Genomic DNA, 21,298 nt, shown 5'->3' with positions numbered 1-21,298 from the left:
GTTCGGTGGTCCGATGTTTTTTGCAAACCACAATCCCTTCTTCTTCTTCGTCTTCGTTGTTGTTGTTGTTGTTGTTGTTGTTGTTGTTGTTGTTGTTGTTGTTGTTGTTGTTGTTGTTGTCGTCGTCGTCGTCTTCTTCTTCTTCGTCATCATCCTCTCTTAAGGGTCGTCGTGGTCGTCGTCGTCGTATCGGTGGTATGTTGTCATTTTCACAAGGCCACCTATCGCCTTCTCTCACTTGGGCGTAGTTCAAGTACACCTCCTCCGGGTACAACATCTCACAACAGACAGCACAGTGGCTGTCTGGTCTTTGCATGCAAAAGGCGTGGAACGCCTCAATACGATCTCTTTCAACCACGGTAAATGGGTTGGACATTAAAGAAAAAAACACAGAATAAAGAAAAAAGGAAAAGAAAAAAAAAAAAAAAAAAAGAGCGAGAAATTATCCCAAGTCTTTTTTTCTTTCTTTGTGTGTGTGTACGCTTTTTTTTTTTCATGCCAAAAATACATAAAACATGATGGCGAACGAGGTACTTAAAAGCTGCCAACGTACTTTAATATGTTCCTACTTTACGCGTTGGGTTCCATAAAAAAAATACGCTATACACTAGGCCGTATAACCACGTCTGGGGGTATCGCAAAAATTTTAATTAATTTTTCAAAAATTACGTAATTAATTTTTGAAAAATACAAAGCGGGCCCGAAGGGCCCGCTGAAAACGAGAATCGATAGCATTCTAAGCTTAAAGATATGGAATTTTATGCTTTAATTTGATTTGGCTTGTGTGTAAATAATAAAAATGAGAAAAAGAAAGGTTTTCTGTTTATTTGTGTATTCTTTAAAGGCGAATATTGTATTGAATACTTTGTGAGATTTTTTTTTTGATGTTGTAATAATGTTGTTTACTTTCTAAGACATTCTTTTGTATTTTTAAATCTTGCGGGGCAGTCAGAATTTGCACAGATACGACATTTAAATTTACAGTATAGTGACTTCGAGCTACCTTTACAAGTGGGAGAAGTGTTTTGGCACAATTGGCATTTTCGAGGAGCTCGCTTTATACTTTTCTTGATAGGGTTATTGCTACAGGCTAATTCTGTAACATTGTTGCTTGAGTTTATACTGGCATGGTTAGACTCCACATCGATTATCTGCATAGTAGTATTATTTCCCATTTCAAAAATATTAGATGGATGAACTTCGTTTGGAATATCAATAAGGGTAGGTGGCCTAGGTGCAATGTTGATAGTTGTGGAAGTCGTTTGTTCTAAGCAATCACTACTTGGAGTGATTGTTCTGTTAAGTGTGTTAATAGTAGGTTCAAGTCTTCTGTACTTTTTGGCGGCTGTAGATGTATTGTATCTTCGTTTAGATTGAGCAGCTAAACGAATTGATCTTGATGCTACTATGTTGTGCGCTACTGTATCACGGTACTTTCTTCTATCTTCAAGTATATTATTATAAGAGCAAAGATGCTCAGGCGTTTTGTAGTATATGAAGTTGGTAGAGGAGCAAATCTTGGACCAAGCGGCTGCCATTAATCCAAAGTTCACAATGCCATTGGCAGATTTAAGGTATGCGTATTTTGAGTTTTCATTGGAATCATCCAACATAAGATCAAATAATGATTTTTCTTGGGGAGTATGTACCGCAGTTACTGCATATTTGGTTCCTTGACATTTGCTCAGATATCGATAAATAAACTGATGGGATGCATGGTACATGTTGGGAAGTTTCACTATAGGTATAGCGCTAAGTTCAAAAATTCTTTGTTCAGTGATTCTTGTTTTGGCGAATCTATTCAAGTGATTCTCTTTTTTTTCTTCTAAAAAGCGTTTTGATGGATTTTTGTTATTGACTGACTTGATTTTTGTGTTATTTTCAGGTAGACCAGACTGAAAATACGTATTGGGGTCATAGGGAAGCATCAGGTGGTCATTTTTGATATGAGAAGGAATTGGTGATATGCCAAATTTTTCATTTGTATGACCATATAAGTAGGCGCTTTCTAACATACTACTTCCAAAATAGGAATCAGTTCGCATTGGATGGCCAACTTTAGAACGCAGAGCATCAATAGACTGGGATAACCAAGGGCTATAATGACTTTTGTGAATAATACCGTAGCGGTTTTTAGAGCCCATCTATGAAATGGCACATTGTTAATAATAGCTTGAATTAAACAAATTGCATTTAAACTTACATTAATGTTGTGAAACAGACGGTAATCATAAAGAGCCATATTAGTGAGTCTTGGCCCGGCATTAAAAGACGAAAATTTTCTGATAATATTGAAATGACAGGATCCTTCCCCAGATGAAGTACCTCTACCACAAGCATACCTCATTAAACCATTTTTATCGAAACTTTTCTCCGTGTACAAAGGCGGGCCATCAACAATATCAGACACATATCCAGCCTTAATCTGATCCATCACTCTTTTTGATGCTGATATAGACTCTTTATCAAATAGAGGATTTCCCGTTTTTATACATACAAGATTAGCATATTTATCAAAGCAATCTTGAACAAGGTTTGCGAGCTTATTTGGCGGCGGTATACTTCTTCTAATCCGCTCCCATATGAAATCTGGATTTTTAACCAAAAGAGTTGCCCAATCTGAACCAATGCTGATCAGATATTCTTCTACTTTCTTTTTGTCTTCTTCATTTACAGCAAAAAGACAATCTCTAAACCTGCGTTTGAAATCCTTTACCATACCATGTCTTAGAGATATGGGTATCTGTTCGATCAAATGAAAAGCATCCTTTAATACTCTACTAGGAACCGTTGCTTTTTCGGAAGTACTTCTATGTTCATCAAGTCGAACAGGCGCGTTACTAGACGAGAAAGAGATATTTGCAGGAATGGTTGACTCGGTAAGAGTCTCCGAATGTATATCCCTGAGATTTATAGATTCAGAGGCGGTACGCAGGCATTTGTATTCCACATATGCAAGAAAGGGCACGTCTCCGAACATCTCCAAAGTAACACTTCTGTCTTCACATCCACTATTCGCTGCTTTGTATTTATCCCAAATTAATCCAGGACGTTTAACTTTCACGAACTTGATGAGAGCCATATCAGTTTTTTCCAGGGGAGTAAAAATAGAATTCTGTAAAGAAAAATCATGACTTTCAGGATCATTAGAGTCAGCAATGTAGCCAAAAGCTGCCGCTGTCACTGTTTTCGATGCACTTCGGGGAATACACCAACAAACGTACCAACTGGAGTATTTTTTGTAACATACTCATTCACCAGTTGCATTCCTTTTACAGAATTGTAAACGGCAATCGCTACATATGCATCCAAAGCGGCGTATCGTTTTTGCTGATCACTTAACTCGAGAGCTTCCCAATTACTTTATCTAACATCATTGCTTTTTGGAAGATGAATTTTAAGAATAACATTACATATGTCACTCAGTGATTTTCTACTACTGCTAATAGCATTACGATTGAAGCAGTAAGTACCAAGCTCTAGCTCGCCATTGGTCTCAGAAACATATCGTTTCAATCTTGTCAAATCTCAACCAACATTTTTTCCAATTTTTCTTATTCTTTTGGAAGCTATGATTTCTTTGAGGTTTCCAGGAAATGTATTTCGATCAAAGCTGAAGATTCGGAAAAGGAAGATAGTATTTGATTCCTCATGATAAATTTGAACTAAAGCAACATGGCTTGTTGGGGCACGGGTTGTTCTAAAATTGGGAGCGACCCATTCACAGTCAAATCCAACAAAAATCTCGCTGCTGTTATCGTCAACATCAATAGTATCTAAAATTTTCTGACATGATTTATCTATCCCTTGCGCTGTATCTCTTATTTCGATCGCGATACTTTCAGGCAATACTGCTGGAGGAAACTGATCTTTGTTTGATAACTTTGCATCGCCTGTAGATTTGTCAATCACAATTGCTCGTACATTGTCTGAAAGAGAAGGAATATAAGCCTCGAGTGTATTTTTGTCTGCAGCTACGTTGTCAGTATAAAACACCTGTGGCATATCAAATCCATAACGTCGATAACTTTCCATCATAGACCCAAAACTTCCGGATAGTTCCTTAAGAGATTTTGTGTGAGCCACACTTGCATTCGTATTTCCTCATATTCGTTCATAACAGTGTAAAGAGAAGAAAACACAGATGTACCGTTTGTTTTGCCCATGTGCTTAATTATTTTAAAAGAGTGATCTCCCTTTAATATAATTCCATCAGTCATTGAAGTCAACTGGTCCATGAACGGGACAAATTCTTCAATAAGCGACGAATAAACATGACTAAGATAGTTAGCGCAAGGAATATATCCTGCATACTTTTGCTTATCACCAAATGAAGAAAACTCATCATACGACACACTGCCACCATCTCTTTTTTTTCTTAGGCAGTCAATCATGGTGGGATTTTGTAATTTTTCAACCATTTTGTTGTAATACTGGAATTGAAGCTCATCGAAATGTTCAGTATGCATAACTCGTAATATTTTACTCAGTCGCTGTGGCCCAACACCGCTTTGAAATAAAGGTCGCATAAGTTTTGCAAGCTTAGTAGATATTCCAGAAGATGCGGTCAAAATGGCTGGAAATTCTTTGGCATAAATTCTAGGTAACTGTTGCACTAAACCCTTATCATATCCGTTGAAAGAGTGGGGTGTTTTGTCGTTGGTGCATCTGTATCTTACAGTCATCAGGTAGAAAGAGCTTAATAAAATTTAATGTAAGTTGTCTACAAAGATAATCGCTAAAAATGACATAGCTAAATACTTACTCATCTAAATCAGTAATTCTTCTTGCTCTAGGACATGTATTCCATTCTTTAACAAAAAACGTGGTAGGTGTACTACATTTTGGGCATTTTAAATTTGAAACAAGGTGGTGAGGAAACCACAAAAAGACTCTTGGCTGGTATAAGACATTTGGTGTTAACTCTAACTGATCTTTTAGGGCAAAGACAGGATTCTTCCTTTGTACCAAAAAAGTTCCATTTTGGTATTCTTTTGGTGGCTTTGGAAATCGAGGTGGGTCCTTCTTATTGTCCTCTTTTATTCTATCTTGAATACTCTTTAAAAATTTATCGATAACACTGTTCTCTTGTACCAATCCAGCATCTCTATCAATCTTCTGCATCATATCTTCGTCAAGTTCTTCCAACAACTATTCTTCTCCGAAAACATCAGTTGTTGCGTTTTGGAAATCATTTGAAGAGGATTGTTCCTGATCGTTTGATATCTCTCTTATTTCTACATAATCGCTTTCGCTTAACTCGGTTGAAGTTGTGTTTTGGCGGCCGGTATTATTATTACTAGAAGATAAAAATAATGGAATTATCTTAAATGGGCGTTAGAGTTTTAGAATGTATGTGGATCGTAAAGAAGGGTCATTTCTTACTTCTTTATCTGTAGCCGTTGTATTCTCAGGAATAACGTTTGTTTCAATAAAATCTTCGGGATTCGTGTTTGACACAGAGGTAATGTTGTCTGTAGACGCAGTAGTATTACTTTGGTTAGTCAAAAAGGCCGTCATTCTAGACTGGTTCGCACTATGATTTCGAATAAGAGTTGCATTGGTTGTACCGAAAGGACGTCCACGATTAGGACGTACTCTGTCTTTTGTTACTCGTGGTTTAGTGCAATTAAACTTTCCCATCGGTTAGTTTGAGGTAAGATGAAACTAGATCAATCAAAAGAACGTTACTGAATTTTTTTTCTTTCTTTTTTTCTTTTTTTCTTTTTTCTTTTTTGACAGCTTTACATGTGACTGGTGTTTTTGCACTAATACATAGCACTATTATCTCCAACCATTGCTCTCTCATATTTTTTATGGAACCGTTAGTAACTTGAATACTCAAGCTTATTAAAAAAGGTGATGGTATTTCATCCGTATTATTAATGCGTGAAAACTAGAAAATGTATCTTTTGAACTCCATTACACTCTTTTTTGTTCTCTTATTGGCTATCTTACACTTGTTTCATGGCCCTCTTATTGGCCTACATATTAGAAGCTGTATTTAGCCTATCAAAGCAGCCCGTTTTCTTTTAAACTCCCTTACACTATTCAAACTCCCTTACACTCTTTTCTGCATTTTTATTGGACAGCATACCCCCATCTACAAGCATACGGCCATACACTATGGCCGATGATTGTCTGTCATTGAAATCCTGCCCTCCTCCCGCAGTCCAATGAAAGTCATAGGAATCGGTTTTGAAAAGCATTCCTATGAATTTCATAGGAATCTCAGTCCTATGAAAATTATAGGACCCAACTCCTATGAGATTCATAGAAATCAGCTTGAAATTTGATTGGCCGTCCTATGAAAGTCATAGGATCGCGGGCAGGACATTTAATACTCAGATTACTCCGACTGACATATTTGTTACTAATGAATAACCGTGGCGGGGGGCGTTCCCTCCCCCCCTTTGCACGCACACTCTCCTAACCATACCATGTAGTGTTCCTAGTCATGTACGAGTGCATGTAGTGCACCTAGTTGTCGCTAAGGGACAAACGTAAGTCCTGTCAAAGTGTCCTAAGATCTTTCTTGGTAAACATATTCGAAGATCTTTCTGATGTCAAGATCTTTTGCAATGGCACTGACGGACGCATTTGTCACACTCTCACACATTGTCACTCGTCCACCACGCACGCATTGGTCACGCTCTCACACATTGTCACTCGTCCACCACCACTCTCTCTTGCATTGTCATGCTGTCACGCATTGTCACTCACTTACTCTCTCACTCTCTCAATGTCACTCTCTCATATTCTCACTCTCAATGTCACGCTCTCACATTCCCACTCTCTCGCTCTCACATTCTCACTCTCTCACTCTCTCATTCTCACGCATTCTCACTCACTCACGCACTCACTCTCTCACCCATTGTCAGGTTGTTTCATAAGGAAAAAAAAAAGCTTTATTTTTAAAAAAAAATTTAAAAAAATCGTACGTAGTACGCCCACAGTTCCTGTGCCCCAAAGGCAGGCACGACAGGCAACCTTGCCTCTCTAAACAACTGTGCTAAGTTCAGCGTGTCCAAGTATGCTCCATACTCTGCTAACAGAGCCGCAGGGGCTCTACTTAATTTTGCCGGTGGCAACAAGTCTACCAACAACAACGCGGTCATGCCAGCCTCCTCGGCCAAAGGACGAAGAAATGCCCCAAGTTTCAAAGCCCGACGGACAGCTTCCAATTCCACCCGAGTGGGTTGTTGGAGTGCAACACTACACATGGTAAAGGATACGTTAGAGCTGGGATTGATTTTAAAAACATCTTTGACACAAACGACTTACGAGCAAGCTGGCGTACGTTGCGCACGTTGTCATTCGTCATGTACAGGATTAAAGCAAGCAGAAGGTTGCGCACCTGGGATGCCAACGTATTACCTTCCAAAAATATATATTCACTGACCACGGAATGGAGGTCTAATTGCCTTCTTGCTACCTGGGTCATCGGCATACCCATGGCCTCTGTGGTGTTGGCAACGGCCTGAGCAAGAGCACCGGGGTAACGACGATATCGGTTTGCGACTAGCGGTAGAGAGACGGACATGAGATGCATGTTACTTTTTTTTTCCATATACCATTACCATGGTGACAAACTTATCTTCGTACTGACGTGCAAAGTAGTTAGGGGGTGCGAGGAGAGGGGGCAAAGGAACACGAGGTACCTCACCAACAAGGGGAGCACGAATGGCCGCCTCCACAGGAGCAGCCACGACGGGCAAAACCACAGGCAGGACCACGGGAGGAGCCTCGACAGGAGGAGCCTCAACAGGAGGAACCACGACGACAGGAGGAGCCTCGACAGGAGGAACCACGACGACAGGAGGAGCCTCGATAGGAGGAACCACGACGACAGGAGGAGCTTCGACAGGAGGAACCACGACGACAGGAGGAGCCTCGACAGGAGGAACCACGACCACAGAGGAGCTGCCGCTACAGGAGGAGCTGCCGCTACAGGAGGAGCTGCCGCTACAGGAGGAGCTGCCGCTACAGGAGGAGCTGCCGCTACAGGAGGAGCTGCAGGTGCAGGGGGAGTCCCCAAAAGTTCGTCATCCTCTAACACCTCTACTAAATCAACTTTCCTGTGAGTCTTATGTTTTTTTTTGGCTGTCATTCTTACCAAATCGCATAGGCAGAGGTATGTAGATTAATTGAGCTCGTAATCGGTTATAGCTCATACAGAGGAAACCTTGATTTACGGGCAATGGCTGTAATCCAGAAAAAAAAATAGTCATTATCTGTCATGAACCACGTGGTCAATACCTTAATGCATACGCGCATACATACACCCCCGCATAGATCTGCATGTATATGCAGATCATATTTGACAGCTCCTGTGACCAAACCATCAGACAACACCATGAGACCGATCACGAGTCATCACCATGGGACCACGCCTCAAGACCAAACCAACATCCGCCACCACCCTCGTCCCATGATCCCGCCACAGTACCTCGCCTCAAGACCTTCCCCAAGGCCTTAACTCCAGACCCTTCACGTTAAGAAGATAGTCCTTAAGACTATCTTCCTTTTATTATAAATACCTTAGATTATTTAGACAAGTACAGATCTTTATCTGATATCTTGTATAACTTATTATTATTATATAAACTTAGCTTTACTACCTTTTCTTGCCTATCTTCCCGCAAAACCTTATAGTCCTACCTAGTACCTAACCTTGCCTTGTAAGTATAAAGAGACCTGTCCTCGTACCTAGTAACATCCGGCTAATTCCTGACATTATCGGTTAACACGCCGGTAATAGCAGTAGGAGCCTGTGGGGTATAACCTACAGCCACCCCCAAAAAACAGATTGTCAGTAACTCACACACCCTTCTTATCGAGTCACACACCCCCTTTCCCCCCCCCCCCACATCCCTATCCGGCTTTACCCCAACAGAAAGCGGTCATAATTGCATGGAGTTCGTTTAGGCGGTCATTGTATTCGCGATCCATAGTAATTGTGTGTGTGTGTGTGTGTGTATTGCCAAAAAGGTAATGAAAAAAAAAACGAAAAAAAGACATCGCTTATATAAAAGGATGACCCAATTTGACTAACAAGCGTTCCCATCAAGGCACTGATTTACAAGCGTTCCCATCACCACACTGATTAACAAGCGTTCCCGTCACCGCACTGTTTAACAAGCGTTCCATCACGACACTGATTAACAAGCGTTCCCATCACCGCACTGATTAACAAGCGTTCCATCACGACACTGATTAACAAGTGTTCCCATCACGACACTGATTAACAAGAGCTCCCATTACAACACTGATAGCGTTCCCATCACGACACTGATTAACAAGAGCTCCCATTACAACACTGATAGCGATCCCATCACGACACTGACACTTCGTATTATCTAAGATCCAGCATTGTAAACATCTACCTAAAAGAAACATATGTGCTTCAAACAGTCATGTAATAATAACTTTACTTTCCTTCTTCATTGAAAAAAGATCAATTATACTTTTATTTTCTTTGAATTACCTCTTACTTTCATATCTATAACACTAGAAATTAAAATCCAATCATCCTTCACAAAACCTGATTTCGTGATCACTATCAAACTTTAAACTCATATCCAAAACACTCTACACAGAACTCCCAAATTATAATAACACATGTTTGTCGGGGTCAGGAGCGGGGTGGGGCAAGAGCAGAAAAAACTTATTGTTAAATTGAAGACAGAAGAAACGGAAATAATATATCTGTTAGTATTGATATATATATTAAAATGATGAGAGTAGAGAGAAGTTTATTAAAAAAAACAGGAAAAACAGATAAAATCTTGAATACAGAAATAAGAATAAATAAATATGCTGCTATTTATACTAATTGACAGATCGGGTAAACAAGAGTTCGGGGATCGGATTTACAGAGACAGATTATTAGTCATATTGAGTTTGGGATATCCTTGGGGTGGCGGGCATAGTTACAGATAATTTCGGGGATAGATGCACAGGATAACATGGGCTGATATTATTAATGTTTTGCAAGGGAGTTCAAAGGCAGAGGTGCAAAGGAAACGGATGTTAAATGGGTTTTACAAGAGCGAGGGATTACGGAGATACATTATTTGGAACAGAGACGTTAGACAGGATACAATATTGATGTTTGACAGTGACATGTGTGACAGGAGACAGAGAACAGGGAATAGGTGGAACAGGGACAATAAGCTAGTTGAGCTTCAATAATGGTCTGAGACATTTTGCATGAGAATATGCAACAGAAACCTAAGCGGTTCATGACAATTGGCATAAAAACGCTTTTGTAGAGGTTGTGACATTTGTTCCCCACTCTCACCAAAAAAAAAAATGATGAATCCAGAATCTGTTATTGTTTTTTAATTTGATATATGTAGATTCTCATTTTAATCAACATTAAAAACAATCCTAAACTTTCAGTTGGGATATAAATTATAAGGGAAATGTGTTTTACCCATCTAAATATTTGTCTCTGCTTAATTGTTTTTTTAGGTACCTCCTAAAAGCAGATGCACTCTATACCTAGTCACCGGTTGTGGTTGGCATGACTGACTTTGAATGAAGAAATGTCTTTCACCAGTTTACTAAAAGCGGTTACCAAAATTTTGCTTTGGGCGCCTTCAATTGGTAATCAACATGTTCAAAAAAATTGTTTATATCGTTTGACACGTCTACACATAGACGATACTCACCGGATAATAAAAAACCATTTACGCGTTGCTGGCTGTCGCCGTCATTTTCCATATATATATTATATGTAGTTGAGAAAAATAATATCAGTTTCTCGCTAATCTCAGATAATTGGTGTTAAAGAAATGAGGTAACGAAACCAATCCTTACTTTATTATCATGTTATTCGCATGTAGCATTCTTTTGATTGAAAAACTTATAATAAAATATACGGCCGACCAAGACACCTGTGTTTATTTTCAAGTGACAGGTGCAATTTGAACAATATTCAAAGTGAAGTTATTTAGGAACAACTCTAATCAACCCAAGCTAGGCCAATATTTGGGCGAACAAAGGTTAATCAATGCTGATACTACTATTGATATAAGCGTAAAAACCAATATCGAGGTCAGAACTATCGAAACATAACCTCAAAGGACTAATTCGGTATGTCAAGAAAAACGTATGATTTAGCTTAAAGCTATGAGATTAGAAGACTGAACATTTATTAGCCCATAACTAAGTCACTGGCAGCGTAACTTTTTTTTATTTGTTTTTGTTAATAAAAAAACCACTAGAGATATGAAACCAGCAGACAGTCCTTTACATAATTACTCGTATATTACATTTGTTAAAAAGTACATTTTATAAAAATCTTAAACAAATCCTATAGTCTGTTTATAATTTATATTAACCTTAAAACACAACAAAAACTCAGGTCCGTTTCCCGTTGGTATTTCATACTTTCGGGAACTCTACTCTGTTATCTTTACAGATCGGATTACGTTTGGGTGCTCCAGTCCGTTATCCATCTATATCCGATACGTGAGAAGACTCTGGTCCGTTATCTGTCAATATCCGATACGTGAGGAAACTCTGGTCCGTTATCTGTCGATATCCAATACCTGAGAAAACTCTGGTCCGTTATCTGTCGATATCCAATACCTGAGAAAACTCTGGTCCGTTATCTGTCCAGATCCAACACATTCGTGTTCTCAGGTTACATTTACCTAATAACCGCAAAGGATTACAAAGGATTAAAAACTTTTGTTGAAAGGTTCAAGAATTCTAAAACTGTACGGAGCTTATAGCCATGCGTTTCAAAAAAAACAAATATCGAAAATCCTACCAGAACATACCTAAACGTCTGTTCGACGGCAGAAACGTATATACAGCGCGCGCCAAAAGCATTCTAATCATTTGACATGTTAATTATTTAAACGGTATTACTTACTGATATCATTGTGACCGTTTTGGAAATGATTTTATTGTTTCCGTTTTTTGGACACTACAGAGGTACTAACCGGTTTAGCAATGTTTCTTCAAAAAGTATATAAGTCGGTTAAACACTTATAACACCTTAAAATGTATTTTGCATAACGTTTACTGAAACGTTTTTTTATTTGAAATAAGCACCAAATTTTAAATAATGAAACTGTTGGTGTTACCCAATGCTTGTGCAGTGTTCAAAGTGCTCTTATAACAAGTTCTAAAGCTGGTGTTACAAAAACCAGCATCAGGGAAATTAGGCAGGCTACCTTGGTGAGTCGCATGCGACATGGGTTGGTCGTCTTCCAAAAATAAAATGAGGAAAACTAAGTCTATGTATTAACAAGTAACAAAAACCGGTGTGAAGTTGGCTTTTAAGGAGTTACAAATAGTTTCGCATGTTTTGGTATTGTGTCGAAGTGGGACTACGACTTGTTGGCTGATTAAAAAACGTCTTTTTGTCTTATTTATTAAACAGAAAGAATGGTACCAAAAAAAGAGTACATATCCAGCAGTGCTGCCTTTCCCAAAGCTGAAATTATGTATAACAAATCAAACTGGAAAGATACCAAATTGTCAAATAAAACCAAATTAAACATTTCCAGTTTGATAGATTCGTTGTTCTGGCAAGAAAAAAATACAAAGGCACTTATCCATATCCTGAAAGGAAATCAAAAAAACTTGATGAAAAAGTTTACTGATTTGTTAATGCGTCACATAACAGGGAGTAAGAGTTTTGGCTTTTATCCAAATTATAAAACTGAAGTAACGTATACAGTAGTCGCTCGATTTAAGCGTGACCAAAAATTTCGGAAATCTCACCCTTAAATAGAAAATACCCTTAAATCGAAAAGCGTGACTATTTTAAACAGAAGTCACTACGCCATTTTTAACCTTGAAATATGATCATTACTGCGAAATATTTATTTTTATTCGGACATTCGATAAATTTGATCAAAAAGTTAGAAAAAAGTCAAAAATACACTGTCAAATCGTTCGATTTAAGGGTATGGGGAATTGGAATCTCACCCTTAAATAGAATAGTGGTTTAGTGGTGTTAATGCTGGGGACGGAAGCTGTTTTTCCAAAATCCACTGTGATAATTATGGGTCAAGAAATAAAGTGAAACTTTTGATAACTTTATTGTTTTTTTATAATAATAAAAAGACAAGAAGGATCCGTCTAGTTGAATAGTTAATTTCTGCTTTTATATGAGGTTATTAGTAGTCACAATAATGTCAATTATTGTGGATTGTGATCGTGTAACCTAATTCGACTACGGTATAATATGGCTAAATACCACATCCACCCTTAAATAGAAAATACCCTTAAATCGAACACCCTTAAATCGAGCGACTACTGTACAATGGACCCTCTTACTATTACACAATCGTTGGAAAGAAAACAAAATTTTACCGCCGGGTTTACTTCGTGATGGAACTAGTTCTTCTGTCATAAACATAATAACTAACAATCCTTATTTCAAGAAGCATTCTTTGGTGCCAGAGAAAACGTTACGGACAAAATTTACATTTTGAAGTCAACGGTTGTTTTATACTTGTCCGATAGGTACGGTAGCAAAAGTAATTTTATGTTAAGTCAAATTGAAATTGATGACAATGAAAATTTGATCCTACATCGTTACAAGTTTGCAAATAACGTTTCTAGTCGACTATTTCTCGTTTTTCTGGTACATCGTCGGATTCAGATGGTAAGGTCTTTGTTAGACTTTATCCTACAGTTACCGGGGATGTTTTCTTTTGTCCAAAAAAATAATGGATATAAGCTTTGCGATTGATAGCTGCCAACATGTGTCATTATGATGTCTAGTAATATAGCGCTAGTACGGATTTAGATTTAAAAAGGGACAATTACTATTATTTAACAATTGTGATATTGAGCACCTGTCTTTCAGTTGACAACTTAGTTTTAGTATTTATTCAGAATATTTTTAAGTGATTTTAGACGGTAAAATACATATATGGATAGGACAATTTAATTGAATAAATAATAATACAGTCAGAAATGATAAGAGAATATAGTTCTTATATGTAAAATAGTAAAGAGTTCACGATGGGTTTATGTAAATAGATGATGTCATTGTATAATCTACAATCGATAACAAACACCAACAAAAACGGAGAGAATACTACTTAGTGTCAATTACAAGATAAATCCCAAATTTTCGTGAAAACAACGCTGAAAAATATTTATTGAAAAATGAAAAAAAAGAGCAATATTTATAGGAAAGATTCTAGCATATGTAACGACAAGCCTCATTGTAATTAGCTGCAACACTAGGTTCGGTTTTTTTGGCGCGGTCGTTTAATATCATGCTTACATACAACACGAACCTAATTGTTTTGAAAAAAATAAGGTACTTTTGGCACAGGCTAAACATTTCAGACACATAATCGGCTGCATCTTTGAATCCATTATACAAATGTTAATAGGAAGCAACGACTTGTTTACAAACGTTTTGTCTCTGACGTTAGCAAAACATCTGCTTGTTCCGGTGAATTACACAGTTGGTTTTTGTAAAGTTTAATAAAGACCTGAGGTAGTTGCTCCAGGTATTCAAATGCTCTGATTCAATCACAAGGTTTTGTGTCTGGGCACTTAGTGTCTTAAACAGAACTACTAATTTTAATTTCCGACTTTATCATTCCATCGCCACGTGACCATAACCATGGTCTCTATAATATTTTAAAACCAAGCAATTTACGAAAAAAGCCGTAATCTCAATCTTGTAAGTTAGGGCTATTTTTGCTACTACCTGCGGCGGAAAGACCGTTTGTAGCGCCCTACGTTTCTATCCATATTTGGCTTTTTGGGAAAGTTTGTTCCAAATAAAAAAACCCTAGCGAAAGTACAGCTATTTGGTTTCGCTAACCGTTTCATTTAATTAAGGTAGCTGGCACTATAGACTGAGAAGATGGGAAAGATATTGAGTTCGGAGAGTTAGGATAATGATTATAACGAGGATGAACGGGCGACTCGTGACGTTGAGATTGACGATGACGAGGATTAGAAAAATAATAGTTTTTTTAGTAATTCCCCATACTCTCTTTTTATAAAACAACGCAGTTTTTTTTTTTTTTTTTTTTTTTTTTTTTTTTTTTTTTTTTTTTTTTTTTTTTACGTGGCACGGAAGATTTAAATAAGAACCTGGCTTAACATCATATTTTTTGCCAGTGCGACAAAATCTGTATCGCAAGAGTTTGTAAGTGAGGTATGATCCGGAAGTTTTTTGTGAGGTTTAATTCAATGAGTAATGAAAACAATCAGGGCATGATGATATTCAGTTCGTGTCCAAAATTGTATGCGAAAAAAATGGAAACTCCTTTTTTCTTCGAGCTGAAATACTAATCTCATATTACTAGTAAGTCTTGTATACGATAAAACTTTTTCAGCTATCGCTTATGTTGTAAAAGTCCAATATAACTTCAAAATAACGAGCACTTCACTTATGTTTCGGCAATTATGCAGCGACCAGTCAACCTGCCGGTCGAAAACTAAATAACGACCAGCCAACCTGCCGGTCGAAAACTAAATAACGACCAGCCAACCTGCCGGTCGAAAACTAAATAACGACCAGCCAACCTGCCGGTCGAAAACTAAATAACGACCAGCCCACCTGCCGGTCAAGATTTAAATGACGACCAATCAACCGACCGGTCGACAATTAGAAAACGAACATTCACTATACCGGTCGCCAGCAAAAAAATCCCTCAAATCTGATCAATGTTCCCCGTAATTGATACATTATTTTCATAGATGATTCGCACACTCTAAGAAAAAAATCACTCACTTTTTTTTCAATTTCCGCAGACTTTTTTATTTTTTTTTGCTCAGTTCACAAATTATTTTTTGCTCACTTTTGAAAAACAAATTTCCCACTTTAACTTTTACATTTCGCACAAATTTCGAAAACAAAGATATAACCAATGAACCTTCGTATTTTTATGGAAGAGGGACACGGAAACGCTATAGATGAACATGGAAATGATCCGGTTGAAATGGAAGTAGACGTGGACGGTTACCCACTCGTTGACACTGTTACCTTCGATAGCTACATGGAATTTAAACCACCCAAAAAGCCCGAAGCCTCAATTAAAACCAATAAGATGGTTTCTACTGCTTTATCAGGACCAGTTTCTTATTATAAGAAACATGGAGATGATGTCAACGGACATTTTTTTCTATGTTGTTTATGGAGAAGACCTTACTACAGGTAAAGAAGGAAAGCAGCTAGATACTGGCCTTAGAAGCGCCTAGGACTGGTTGAAAAAAACCAATATTTGATTGTTGAAACGCAGGATGGATTCGAGACTAAAAAAACCGAAACGAACGTTGTTAGACCTGGTTTATTGAATGAAGACCATAAAAAGCATTTGAAAGAAACGTTTATCGATCACCCTTTTGCAACTTTGGATCGTGCAATAGAAAGTCTTACCAGCCAGTCCAGTGAATTGAAATTAACCAAAACAACTGTTTAGAACTTCATGGCAGAGAAGTGTGCCTTGTCATTTAAAAAAGCACAATTTCATTTAAAACAAAGAAACTCGCCCGTAAGCATTGAGAAAAGATTTGACTGGGTTGCAAGATGGATTTAAACCGACATGAATTACAATATTAATTGTGTTTTCATCGACGAGTCCGCCTTTCACATCAATTTGAAGCGAACAATTGCCTGGTCCAAAAAAGACACTCGAGTTGAAATTATCCATCACTGACACGAGCGAAGACTTCGATAATATCCGGTGCTATATCCCCGTATGGCATTGTCAATGTTAGGATAAGGGTACCCTATTCTGCAGCTTCTAAGAAACGAAAGACGGTTGGAAGTAAAATGCAGAAAAGTATTGGTACTGTTACGAGACATTACTTCAATTTTATTGCCAGCACTATCGATGTGATGGATAGTCATGAGGAATTCAAAGGGCATTACATTATCCTGGATAATGCGCCCGTACATACCTCAGATAATATTAAAAGTTTTTTTCGAAAATTGTGGGTATGGGTGTGTGTATCTACCACCTTATTGCCCTGAATTAAACCATATTGAGCTGTAATGGTCTGTTGTTAAGAGTAGATTGAAACATGAAAAACTGTTGGAGGCCGAAACTTTGAACATCAGAATCACTGAAGCATGCGAAAATGTCGTGATAAGCGACTTCAAAGGTATTTGCCGGTATTGTGAGTCCAAGTTCGAAACTTGTTAAAATGAAAATCCACTCTAAAATAATTCGTACACACTGTGCAAAAAAAATTCCTGGAAGTGAGCAAAAAAAAATACAAAAGTGTGCTGAGATTGAAAAAAGTGAGCAATTTTTTTCCAAGAGTGTCCAAATAATTTATGAAAATAGTGTATGATTATTTAGCATAAAAATAAGCAATGACAAAGTTTAATAAGTCATTACTTATTTATGACAGACTTGATGATTGATGGCTGACACGTAGATGACAAGGTGCCGACAAAGAAATACCAAAATTAATGCATCTACGTGACACGATCATAACAACAACAATGTAAAAGAACTAGTCTTATAACCCAGTGTTTAAAGACTCGTCACTTGTCCAATACAGCGTGATGATGTACCCTTTTTTTTTTATGTTCAAGCACAAGTCGTAAAGTCTGTATGTCCGTTTATTTGGGTCGTAACTGATGCATCGCTGAAAAGATTCCATGTATTTATAAATCAGCAGTTCCAAAGAGCTGCTTTACAGTTTAAACAGCCAGCTAACCGTAGTAATGTGTAGTGGGCTGTAGGTTTATGAAAAGAAAAAGAAAAGATTTTTTTAAGACTTTATTAAATACTCACCTGAGTATCACTCAAAAAAAAGGAATGTTTCTTCTCTATTATTTATAAAAAAAAAAGAGATTGTTTATTATAAAAAAAAACTATTCCAGACAACCTGAAAGAATAAGGGCAAAGAGCAGCTTGCCTTTCACTACAACAAATTTACCATCAGCTCCAATCTATGGGATGATACAAAAAGTATCGAAATTGGCCGCTGGCGTAATTGATGAAAGTCAGTAGCCTCCTTACCACGGCCATCTATCATCACGTTGGCCATATAATACACATATGCCCGCCAGATACCAACCTTTTTGAATGAATTTTGGACTCTGCCATCCACCATGGCATGAGCCAATGCCATACGTCGTCCGTCAGGAACAGGAAAGACCAAGCAAAAGTACTGGAAGCCGGTATCCACCTGAACAGTTTGGATCTTTACCCGAACCTGACCGCTGTCATCTCTTTCAGCCAATTTTAAAATGGAAAAGGCGTCTTCGAAATCAGACATTTCCACCAGATCCACGGGGACGAACTTGCTGCTGGACTGCAACATGGACCAAATGTCAGATACGTAATAACGTAAAACAAGGGTGGGTGCTTGTTCGTTCAAAGGAAAAGCAGCGCGAAAACCATCCAAACGAGCCACCATGCCCTGATTGAGGCTTCGATACAAAGCCTTTCCAAAAACAATATCGACAGGTGGTGTTCTCATGGTTGGCCTTTGTCTTTTGGCAACTGGTGACTCTGGCATGGGCATAGCTCTTTTCATAGATTGCTCTTCGCATATATCCATAGCATCGTCCTCATCTTCATCAGAAAGGACAGACATCGTGGTGGCATGAGGCATAGCTGGCATAGGTAAGTTTGTTGGCATAGGTGATTTTGTTGGCATAGGTATGTTGATGGACGTATTGGACATGGAGTGGATGGCGTGTTGCCAACCTTGAATTCAGGTTTTTCAAACATGACCTTCTTGTTTGATGATCCTGCATGAGCTTCCTTGCTAGAAGAAGGGCTGGTAGAAATAGCTACGGGGTGTTGCAGCCAATAATAATGTGGCTTGTTGTTACACAGGATAGGATCTTTCCTATAAATACGCTTCCTTTTTTTCATTTCTTAATAAATATTCTTTAGTTTTGTCTTCACCTAAATTTGGGATTTATCTTGTAATTGATACTAGTAGTATTTCCTCCGCTTTTTGTTGCTGTTTGTTGTCTATTGTAAATTATACAATCACATCATCTTCTTACATAAACCCGTCGTAAACTCTTTTATCTTTGACATCTAAGAACTATATTCTCTTCTCATCTCTCACTGTATTATTATCGATTTGCATTTTATTGTCTTATCCATATATTTTATCGTCTAAGATCACTACAGAAATACTCTTAATAAATAATAAAACTAAGTTGACAACTAAAAGTCTGGTGCTCACTATCACAATTGTTATATAATAATAATTGTCCTTTTTTAAATCTAAATCCGTACTAGCGCTATATCAGGGGGAAAAAAAGAGGAATGAAATTAGGATGCATATTTCATTCTTTCCAATTTAAAAAAAAAGGCCTTACCACTATTGAATGGCATTGTAGTAAATTGGTTTTTTTTTAAAAAAAGAACAGGATTTATTCAAGAATAATATTAAAGAACCGAATTAAGGTAATCCAATTCAATTTCTTTTATACCGATTGTAAAAATGTTGTGATCGAGCTTATATACAGATATAACTCTATCATCAATTCTTTCTTTCTTATTTGATATGTAACCTTTCTATAAATCATTATTGCATTACTCTTTAAATCAAATACATGCTATTATACTCTATTTACTACGCATTGATTACTCATCAATATAAAGAAACCAATAGTCATACATTTATTTAAGATAATACAATCCAATGATATGATCGCTCGTCAATAACACGATTCTCGAAGTTACCATGAGAAGCTCGATCTTTAATTGACAAAACGCCTATTGTATATCTGACAGGTTTCACTTTAATGATTGATATTCAACCAGCCCTGAATATATATATAAAGAACCCAATTTAATGTATAATAAAGACTTTAGTTTTTTTTTGCAGTTTGATAATTTGACTTCGTCAAATTTTTTATTTTTATTCTTAACGAGGCTTTTTCAAACCAAACCTCCGTTTCGGTAAAATTTTTGACCTGCACTATGGTTCGGTAAGCTGCGCTTTGAAAAAGCCTCGTGCTGCCGCAGGCCTGTTTTTGAATTAGAAAAACTTAAATACATAAACCATGAAGTTAATGCTTAAGCTACACTGCCTATTATCAGTTGGATACTGGAGAAAAGTTTGATGTTTCTCAATGCATGTATAAATATTTGGAAAAAAGACGATATCCTTGACCCACGCAAGAAAGTTGATATACGCAAAAGTATTAATTGTTTATACATCTGATTAACTATTGTATGGGCAATGTTTAAACACAATAATGAAAGACTTGATAATCCAAAATATTAATTTCAAAGGCGACCCATTTATGGACCTGAAACAAACAATTTTTTAGTTATTCTCGAGTAATGACATATTGTTTGTGAGAAAAGTGTTCATAGACTTTTCTCTAACCTCGATAATCAAATGCCTAATGCTATTGGTTGTTATACTGGGGCGAAGGGAAACCTCTATAGTAACAATCTTTTTTTTTGCAATGACTTTTTGTAAAAGTCACTTTTTATATTCTGACTTTCTCTAAATTAATCAATTTTTATATTATGACTTTCTTCAAATTAATCCATTTTTATATCAACTCTTTTTTTCAGTTTAATGAAAGTATTATGGGTCCTATTCGTAGGGGTTTTTCCATCATCTAACTTTGTATCTTGGCTCAGAAATATTACACCATAAAAAAAAATGGACCATAGTTTTTCAGAAGGTAACATTTAATGATAAATATTATGGGCCGTATTCTTGGGTAGAGGGGTTCCCCCTCCCCCCAAGCCCCCCGCACCCCCTCAAAAAATTCGTAACTTTGTGACGGTTTTTTACAATTCCTAATTCCTATTATTTTTATATATTAATTCGTTGCTATATCTCTCGAATTTCTTAAAAACAATGAATCACTTCAGTTTCCAATGTAGGTATTTCGCATGATTTATCTTTAGGATACGTTAAGTTAACTTTTTGATCAAATTTAATGAATCTTCGAATAAAAATAAATATATTTCGCACTAATGATTATATTTCGCGGTTAAAACTGGATTGGTGACGTCTGTTTAAAATATTCACGCTTTTCGATTTAAGGGTATCTTCTATTTAAGGGTGAGATTTCCGAAACTTTTGCTCACCCTTAAATTGAGCGACGACTGTAGTTTTAAAGAGATTTTGTAGTGACTGGTTTAAATATGTGTGTTTATTATTACAGAAGGTTACGGTATAAGATTACTAGTATAACTGAACGTTTCTGTGAGGATGACTTCTAGTTGTAAACAAAAATAATAAAGGAAGAAGAAAAAGGAAAATAAAGTAATACAAGAAAATTGATAAGAAAAAAGAATTGAGCAAGAGAGGCACGTAGCGCAAGTCAATACAAATAATTCGAATGGTTTGA

At 37.1% G+C, this 21,298-nt stretch overlaps 2 protein-coding genes across 2 annotated transcripts; both read right to left on the bottom strand.

Moving 5' to 3' along the window:
* Window positions 1-902: 902 nt before the first annotated feature.
* Window positions 903-5,643, bottom strand: EV154DRAFT_570003 (uncharacterized protein; the record flags this gene model as incomplete). The annotated part of the gene is made up of 9 exons (XM_051606173.1): window positions 903-2,144; window positions 2,204-3,197; window positions 3,251-3,350; window positions 3,414-3,495; window positions 3,538-4,062; window positions 4,122-4,698; window positions 4,766-5,151; window positions 5,242-5,325; window positions 5,386-5,643. The coding sequence occupies 9 exons, from the start codon at window positions 5,641-5,643 to the stop codon at window positions 903-905; spliced, it is 4,248 nt and encodes a 1,415-aa protein (XP_051451782.1).
* A 12,115-nt stretch (window positions 5,644-17,758) lies between these two features.
* On the bottom strand, window positions 17,759-18,645 carry EV154DRAFT_487140 (uncharacterized protein; the record flags this gene model as incomplete). The annotated part of the gene is made up of 2 exons (XM_051598945.1): window positions 17,759-17,782; window positions 17,893-18,645. The coding sequence occupies 2 exons, from the start codon at window positions 18,643-18,645 to the stop codon at window positions 17,759-17,761; spliced, it is 777 nt and encodes a 258-aa protein (XP_051451781.1).
* Between the last annotated feature and the right edge of the window lie 2,653 nt (window positions 18,646-21,298).

Source organism: Mucor mucedo, assembly GCF_025094135.1.
Source record: "Mucor mucedo strain NRRL 3635 chromosome Unknown EV154scaffold_172, whole genome shotgun sequence".
In the NCBI taxonomy this organism is placed as follows: Eukaryota; Fungi; Mucoromycota; class Mucoromycetes; order Mucorales; family Mucoraceae; genus Mucor; species Mucor mucedo.
The sequence above is the reverse complement of the archived record's forward strand: the minus strand, read 5'-3'. Positions and strand labels throughout refer to the sequence as shown.